This window comes from Gymnoscopelus braueri, assembly GCF_963280865.1.
Source record: "Gymnoscopelus braueri genome assembly, chromosome: 21".
NCBI lineage: Eukaryota > Metazoa > Chordata > Actinopteri > Myctophiformes > Myctophidae > Gymnoscopelus > Gymnoscopelus braueri.
The window spans coordinates 597,118-606,744 of NC_137623.1; the positions used below are offsets into that span (position 1 = coordinate 597,118).

Sequence of the window (9,627 nt, forward strand, 5' to 3'; positions counted from 1 at the left end):
AACAATACGCAGATGACTGTGCAGTTGTGGCCGACAGGCAGGCTGGCTCTCTGTTAACGTGGCAAAGAGATCATCATCCTTTGGCAGATTTAGGAGAAGGGTCTTCCAGAACAAAGACCTTAAAGGAGGAGTTCAACCAAAAAATGACTTATTTTATATCAATTGCACGCCCCACAAATTCTTGAATTCATGGATTTATTTTTGTTTTTGTCGCATTCCTAAGCCAATAATTTGATGACCGTGTTTATTTCCGGTAGGAGACACAAAGAATCTATACTTTGTGTCTCCTGCCGGATACATTAGCTGGTAGGAGAATCAAATTATTAGCTTAGGATTTTTTTGGGTGAACTACTCCTTTAAGCTCCATACTAAGGTAGCAGTCTACCTGGCTGTTGTTATGACAACCCTCCTCTACAGCTGTGAAGCGTGGACGCTGTACAGCCGCCACCTCAGGATGCTTGAGGCCTTCCACATCAGGTGTCTACAATGTATCCTGGGGATATCCTGGAAGGACCGAGTCCCCCACACCGAGATACTCTGCAAGACCAACTGCAGCAGTGTGGAGGCTACAGTCACCCAGCACCAACTTCACTGGCCAGGCCACGTCATTAGGATGCCAGAAGAACGCATACAACGTAAAGTGCTCTATGGTCAGCGCCAAAAAGCGCTACAAAGACCAGCTAAAGACCATGCCATGAGGAAATGCGGCCTGAACCCGACTCAGTGTCTTTACCTGCTCTGCTTGTGGCAGACAGTGTGGATCACGGATTGGGCTACACAGCCTTTGGATAAAAGCGCCATATAAATGCACCATTTACCATTTACAGCCACATGAGGTGGACTCACAAGAAGTAGAGATGGAATGTCATCATCAGACACGATGGACAACCTTAAGCAAGTAAGTGTGCGTGCGCGCAGCCGCGCACATGTGCTGATTCAGCCTGTGCGTATGGGTGCATGTCTTTAAGTGGCGCATGTGTTGCACTGTCTCCTGTTAGTGTTTAATCAGTGTAACTGGTTGCATCTTTGTGATTAGTATTTTTACTAGGGCCGGGACTTTATGGCGTTAATTTCGATCAATTAATTACAGAAAGATTATCGCGTTAAAAAATTAACGCATTTTAATCGCACCTATTTTTGCACCGCGGAACGTTTCTCACTGGACGAGTTTCAGACGGACCGATCATACCAGCGCACCAACCCGGGTTGGTGCGCTGGTATGATCGGTCACATGCGTGCGCTTTTTATTAATAATTAATTAAACGACTATAAAACAACAGTAACAACAACACACTCTACCAGCCTGGAGTAGAAGTAAAAGTATCAGAAATTGGAAATACTCGAGAGTCAAGTGAAAATACCTCAAAATTGTACTTAAGTACAGTTCTTGAGTACATGTACTTAAAGACGTATGCCAAAATCCATTTGAAAAAAATGCTTTTCACTGTTCTCAGGTCAAATATTGATATGCGATTAAAATGTGATTAATTAATTACAAAGCCTCTAAATAATTAGATTATTTTTTTTAATCGAGTCCCAGCCCTAATTTTTACTAATTTTAAGTACTTTTACTCAATCTATTTACTTTACTGAGTTTGATTACTTTTTACCCGTACCGTACTGTACCGTATCCATCTGTCCCTCTGATGTACTGGTTCCTGATCCTATCCATCCGTGTTACTCCCAGAAAGAACCTCAATGTTTTTGTCTCTGCTTCCTGTCTTTTACGCAGTCTGTCTGTCTCTACACAACATAGATGTCTGTCTGTCTGTAAACCATACAACATAGATGTCTGTCTGTCTCTAAACCATATAACATAGCTGTATGTCTCCAAATCACAAAACATAGCTGGTCTCACCACTGTCTTGTACATCTTCCCTTTCATTCTTGCTGATACTTTCCTATCACACATCACACCTCACACTTTTCTCCACCCGTTCCAACCTGCTTGCATTCATTTCTTCACCTCTTTTCCACACTCTCCATTAAGTACTTAAAATCCTCCACCTTCTTTACCTCTACCCCCTGTAACCTCACTGTTCCACTTGGGTTCCTCTCATTCACACACATGTATTCTGTCTGGCTAACCTTCATTCCTCTCCTTTCCAGAGCATACTGTATCTCCACCTCTCTAGATGTTCCTCTACCTGCTCACTGATCTCACTACAGATCACAATGTCATCAGCACTGATTAATAAAAAGATAATTGATAGCTGGTTTCTGGCCGACAGCAACGATCTTGTCCTTCCCCTATTTATAACACAGATGACAGGTGAGCACCTAAATGATTGATAGGTTGGAACAGTGCTGTGTGTGAGCACTATGGACATGTTCTCTGTGGACACGCCCCCTTATAGTTCAAATACTGTTACTATATGAATAGTAATATAAATAATAATATGAATGTTGTCACCTACCTGAAAATGTACTATAATCTGTTTACTAAAGAGCTGGAGAGACCCATGTGACCGAACAAACGCTCTGCAGCAATGATTACTATCAGAATATAGTACTTTAACCTTTTTAACAAAAAAAAGAAATACTAAAAATGTCACTTATCCTACCTTTAAGGACTGATTTCTTTGAATTAAAAAAACAATACTCGTTCTTACAGTGAATGTCTACAATGTATTTAAACACTGGACTCTGGTATTCAATTAGTTTCTTGTGTAAATAAACATACCCTTTGATGTGTCCTATCTTTGCAGGATAGAAGGTTCCCCATTTTTCCTTGTTGCTTCTTCTAATGGTTCTGGTGACAGATGACAACAACAAAAGTGACATTTATACTAACTGTGTACTTGTGTTCATACAGCAGATATCCTAACCTTTACAAGCTTTACAAATCAATATTTCACTTCCATAAACACTTTCTATGAATGAATAGCTTAATGTTTAAACTGTGAACTGAATCCTCCAAGACAACAGGTTACACAGGAATGCAATGGTACTCCAGTGTAATAGTGATGGACATAAAATAATAGAACTACAGTATTGATTTATAATTTTGCAGGTGCTCAGATTGTGTTTACTAAAGAGCAGAGAGACATGGAGACTCCTGTTACTGAACAAACTCTCTATAGCAATGATTACGATGTAACAGAGAGGTCCTCTGTTACTTACTGTATGTTTGCAAATGTATTGTAACCCTTATTGATGATGTTTGAGCACTTTAGATCTTTGCACAGTGTAATTTGCACAATCATGACCCATTTGGGTAATTGTTTCATGTTAGGTGCAGTATGAGCCAGTAGTGAAAAGGGAAAACGTGTATTTATGAATTAACAACTTAAGCTCTGGTTCAAATAGTGAAAATAGAAGACAAGTTGTGAGCTTCACCTTTAGAAAGGCTGAATGTGAATTAATCTCAGCAGCATTTTTATCATTCCCTTTTTTAATATGAATAAGAACTTTAGTATCAAATTTCTAACAACTGTTCCAGCCTGGGGGCTGGATTGATGGCGCAGTGGTAAAATATTTAGGTACTAGAATATAATTGCTTGTAGGTTTTGTGTTTTGTGTTCACTCAAAGACAACCCTGAATGAAAGTACCATATACTCAAGTCTCAAACCTCCCCTCAACCCCCGCACGACCAATATTGACCTGTATGGCCCGTGACATAAACTGAGTTTGACCCCCATAAGAGAGAGAGAGAGATAAAGAGATATAGAGATAGAGAGAGAGAATCTTCTATAAAATAAAGTATAAAACAGAGTTGCATGGATTGTACACAGAACTCACCAGTCTAAATGTTGTGTGTAAACTCTACATCAATGGACAGCAAACATCTCCTCACATGAGACAACCTTTAAGAGAGAGAGAGAGAACCTTCTATAAAATTAAATATAAAACAGAGTTGCATGGATTGTAGAACACAGAACAACACGTTGTTTTGAGCTTGTAGATCAGCTATTGTTGCCAAAGAGATCTATGTTGACAGAAAAAAAAAACGTCCAAAGAAACATATGTTTGTTTTTAAGTGAGAATAGAGGGTTTAAGTGTGAATTACATCAATAATTATGAATGACAGATTCATGGTAGAAGAGACATTTATGACAATAAAGCACAGAGATGTTTAGTTTTACGTTTGTATGTGAAACTAGAATTAATAAAAACGTATCATTTATTTGTGATAGTAATTTATTATTGTGCTATTCTTCATTTCACTTTCACGCATCATTGCTCACATAAACTATTCAGATGGGGGGTTCCTATCTGTAAACAGTGTAAAGTATTCAGTCCATTCATCAAACATAAAGATGTTTTTACATTTAGTGAAATAGGAGCTCATGTGTCTGCCTGTTGGTTTTGTATTATTACATCATCCTGTGTTTGGACTGTTGACTCACTGGAGGAAAAACTACAAACAAAATGGCTGCCGAGATGAGCTGGGTCAACACAGGACGCATCGTCCTATTGGTCGGTGCCGGTCACTGCCGGGTCACATGGTTCACTAATGTTGAACACGATGAGTCACACTTTACGCTTCAGCTCCATCAACTCAACACAACGTGAAACAAACATCGGCCAAATAATATAAGAAAGAGGCAAACATTTAGAAAATAGCCGATCTACAAGCTCTAAGATCTATGAGCTTGAAGATCTGCTATTTTCACAATAATTATCTATGGAACAGAGTCAAACTAAACGTAACGCCTCAACTCCTACAATTCCAACTGATTATCAGGGTGGGGGGCAGGGGCGGACTGGCCATTTGGCGTAACGGGCATGCCCGGTGGGCCACATAAAAAACATTTTTAAATTATTTTTGCTCCCGTTTTAGGATTATTACGGTCATTTCCGGGTCGCGCTACCCAATTATTAGTTACGTTAATGATTGGGCTGGGATGCTTCCCAGCAGGGGCCTCAGTGCGGCTGCAGAGTTCATGTGCAGCCTAGGTGCTGGGCTGAAACAGTGAAACGCCCCCCGTTAACAAAACCGACCGGGGGGTGGTGGGCCGGTCCGGACCAAAATGTCAGGGCTGAATTTTGGTCCCAGTCCGGCCCTGGTGGGGGGTCCCCAGTTCACATATGATTATGTTGGGGGGTCCCCAGTTCACATGTGATTATGTTGGGGGGTCCCCCAGTTCACATATGATTATGTTGGGGGGTCCCCAGTTCACATATGATTATGTTGGGGGGTCCCCAGTTCACATATTATGTTGCCTATGCAATTGCTATTTCTCAACAGACATACAGAAGGCTCTAGATCAGTGCTTCCTAAACCTTTTAGCTCAAAACCTAAAAGAGAAATTAGATGGGAAATATTGCCCGGGAAATTGTTTTTAATTGAGGAAAATGTGTGATTTTTTCCCTTTTAATTAGAAAAAAATAAACGTTTGAAATAATAAATAAATGTAAGAAACAAATACAAAGGGGGGTATTTACTCGCGACCCAAAAATAGGTCCCGACCCACTGTTTGGGAAACAGTGCTGTAGACTCTAATCACAGTTTATTCATCTCAGCTGTGTCTCTTTCTCTGTAAGTGGTTTTGCATCCTGAATACGCGCACACGCACGCAAGCACACACTTGTGCGTGCATAATATAAGGTGCACACAATATAAAGTGTTTACCTCATTGTCACGGATGTTACAATTACGTACGGGTTCTCATAAATACCCGTATCTTCCGTATTGTTCAATAAAAAGCATTTTAATCCCATCGGTGGCCATTTCCTTCATATGCTTTCAACTACGCGATCCTATCGGTTGGGAGGTGTATTGCACTCTGATTACATTATAACTCTATGAGAAAATGGCCATCGATCGGATTAAAATGCTTTTTATTAAACAAAGCGGACGATACGGGTACTTCTGAGAACCCGTACGTAATTGTTACATCCGTGGCCATGAGGTAAGCACTTAATATTTGAAATATGAACGTTTATGTAGATGTACGAACTGTAAAGGTGAAAGCTTTGACCCGATTCATACTTCATGTGACGCACTTTACAAGCCCACAACGCGTCACACAGTGCTGTAAAGTAACTAAGTATTTTTACTCAATTACTGTACTTAAGTACACTTTTAAGGTATTTTTACTTTTACTCCACTAAATCTCAGAGGCAAATACTGTACTTTTACTCCACTACAATTATTTGAAAACTTTAGTTACTAGTTACTTTGTAGATTTAGATTATTATTACAAAACATACATTAACCACTTCAGTCCTATATACATTCTTAGGAGGAAAAACAGGGCGTGGATCCTGACAAGTTACAGTTTAGTTCAGACGCTTTGTAAACATATTTATAAATATAAATATATATAAATATAACTCTACCTGTCTCAGTGTAACAGCTGCTCCACATCAACATGTATAAATAAACACATCCATTACTTTACAGATAAAACACTGACTGAGAAGATCAAAGATCCTCCATCTTGTCTTCTTGTTCCTCAGAGTTTAGATGAAAACTATCATTTACTTTCGATTTCGTCCGTTTATTTATAAATCTGTTACATCTGCAAACCAAGGCTGCTTTTCATTCCAAACTGAACAGTGACATCCGGTCTTAGACCCGCCTCCCGTATCCGGTAGTTCGCGCCGTACACATTACATGAGATCACTGTTTCCGTATCCGGTCTAGAGACCCAGACCGGATCAGCAACATGTGGTAGTCTTCACTCCCTACGGATGCGATACCGTGTTCGGCCACTGTATGGACTCTATGGTGAGTCTGTGGCGCTGTTTCTCACTCTGCCAGCCAATCAAAGGGCTCTACGTTTTTTGCAGAAGCAGCCATCTTGTTTGTGTCTTTATGCCTTTATGACACTTATCACAGACTAAATATGACTTTATTAACGACAGAACAACTAAAGTACATTATTAAACACATGTATGACCAGTGGTGTAAAGTAACTAAGTACATTTACTCAAGTACTGTACTTAAGTTAAGTAGAATTTGTACATTATAAAACATACATTAACCACTTTAGCCCTATTTTATATCTAGGCTATTTGAAAATAGCAGATCTACAAGCTCACAACGCATCGCGACACGCTGTGAGCTTGTAGATCTGCTATTTTCAAACATTTTAGTACTTTTACTTTTGTTACTTTAAGCACATTTTGATACCAATTACTTTTGTACTTTTACTCAAGTACATTTTGAATTACGGACTTTTACTTGTAAACAGAGTATTTCTACATTACTTTTACTTAAGTAAAATATCTGAGTACTTCTTCCACCACTGCTAGTTTACTTCACGTCCATTTGATTAAAATTATTTTCCCATTCGGTACATTTGTGCACCGTCGTACGACGGTGTCGAGCGCCCTAAATAGCCGATCTACAAGCCCACAACGCGTCACGGATGCGTCGCGTTGTGGGCTTGTAGGTCTGCTATTATTTTCATCAGAAAGCTCGCTTCCTGGCGTCTCTTCTTCGACACTCAGAAAGGACAAACGGCTCAGTGTCGCCCTCCTGTGGTTCATCGTTGCCTCCACACTCTGTGCTTTTAGTCGCATCGTGATGCAAAATGTGTTAAAAAGTGGATAATAGCGCCCTCTGGTGGGTGATCTACCAAGCGTAGGTAATTTAGTAACGTATGTTAGCTTTATTTTGTTGTTTTTTTCATGCTATTATTAGGTGTTTCACATGTTTTATTGTTGTATTAAAATATAGAAGATTATTTAACACAACTGTCGATTGAAATAAAGAAAGTTTTACAACAAATACAGGACTCGTTTTTAGTTATTTTACTTGGGAAGCTAGTCGCTAGCTAGCTAACTGGCTAAGTGGCTAGCTGGCTAGCTGGCTAGCAGATGTAAACACAGTCACATTTTAAGATAGAGATTTCCGGTGTGTTTCGTTGAAATCGGTGACCTATTGAATTCTGTGACTGGGTACTGCGGCTGCGCCGTCGCCGAAAATAGCCGATCTACAAGCTCTCAACATCGGCTCTTTTCGGCACGCGTCACCGTCGTACGGCTAAAATAAAAAATATTAGTTTAAATATAATCTATAATTATGATTTAACAGATTATAGAATATTAGTTTAAATATTATTCTACTGTTAATCTATTCTATAATGATGATAAAATATTGACACACGAGTTTAAATATTATTCCATAATGATGAACCAGTATGATTCTTAGTTATAATATTATAATATTATAATAATATAATATTATAATATTATAGTTATAATATTATAATAATATAATAATATAATATTATAATATTATAGTTATAATATTATAATATAACTATAATATTATAATATTATAGTTATTATATATAATATTATAATAATATTATAATATTATAATAATATTATAATATTATAATATTATAATATTATAGTTATAATGTTATAATATTATAATAATATAATAATATAGTTATAATATTATAATATAACTATAATATTATATATAATATTATAATATTATAATATTATAATATTATAATATTATAATATTATAATATTATAATATTATAATAATATTATAATAGTATAATAATATTATAATATTAATATAAAGAGTTCTACAAGCAAATCACTGGACATGTTTATGTATTCTGCAATTGTCCGTTGTCACCACAAGATGGCAGCAAAGCCTATATTTTGCATATAATTGTGCGTTGAGCTGTAAACGAACTCGATCCCCGTCTGTCTGTCTGTCTGTCTGTCTGTCTGTCTGTCTGTCTGTCTGTCTGTCTGTCTGTCTGTCTGTCTGTCTGTCTGTCTGTCTGTCTGTCTGTCTGTCTGTCTGTCTGTCTGTCTGTCTGTCTGTCTGTCTGTCTGTCTGTCAGTCAGCATCCATGCAGACTGTGTTTAAGGGAATTGAACCCACAGTTCATAGCGTTACCAGGGACTCAACGAGGGGACTTCCACAGTACCTACTTAAAGGGATATTTCACTTTCAAAAAAAAAGTTGGTAATTTTATCATCTACTCAGGCCTTTGTGAACCCCCCAGACAGTTTTTAAGTTGCTTGATTCATTATTTAGATATTTGATATTCATTTTATCAGACGCGCCCCCTTCCTATAAAAACCCATTGTAACTTCGAATTTAATTTTAACCATGTTAGATTCATCAAAAACACCCGTCCTTGGTTTTGGTGACTCATCCTGCCCTCCTAATGCGTGAGGGGCCGTGTTTTTTCAATTACTTTTTTTCATTTATTTTTAATATTTTTTGGGGAAAATGAAAAAAATAAAATACAATAAAACATTTTAATAAAATAAATGAAAAAAAGTAATCGGAAAAACACGGCCCCAGTTTGAAGCCATCAGGCTGAGGTAGTGAACCACTCTGTTACATCAGGCTGAGGTAGTGAACCACTCTGTTACACCAGGCTAGTGAAGAAGACAGCTGAGACCAGAGACTCCCTGCTGACACACTACAGGAAGCAGGATGGACAAACTAAAGACCTGGACAATAGCAATCTGTGGGGGGTGTTGGGGGAGGGGGGAGGGGAGGGTACATAAGCACAGGACAGTAACAGTGGAGCATGTGGTCAACTTTAAGGTGTCATTAAACTGACGTCACCAGGCTTTCCACCATGGAGGAAAGCAGTGGTGTAAAGTACCTAAGTACATGTAGGCCTACTCAAGTAGTGTACTTATAAGTACAATTGTGAGGTACTTTTACTTTACTGGAGTATTTCCAA

The 9,627-nt window shown here is 38.2% G+C and overlaps 1 protein-coding gene across 2 annotated transcripts in view; it reads right to left on the reverse strand.

The window, feature by feature from the left end:
* The window catches only part of LOC308077340 (NACHT, LRR and PYD domains-containing protein 12-like), a 60,069-nt gene extending 53,661 nt beyond the window's left edge, over window positions 1-6,408 (reverse strand). For both annotated transcript variants that reach the window (XM_080417988.1, XM_080417987.1), the window contains exons 1-3: window positions 6,287-6,408; window positions 3,743-3,807; window positions 2,684-2,752 (exon numbers count right to left, since the gene is read on the reverse strand). In XM_080417988.1, coding sequence (XP_080274114.1) covers window positions 2,684-2,725 — 42 coding nt within the window. In that variant the 5' untranslated portion in view covers window positions 2,726-2,752; window positions 3,743-3,807; window positions 6,287-6,408. The remainder of the gene's footprint in view (window positions 1-2,683; window positions 2,753-3,742; window positions 3,808-6,286) is intronic.
* Between the last annotated feature and the right edge of the window lie 3,219 nt (window positions 6,409-9,627).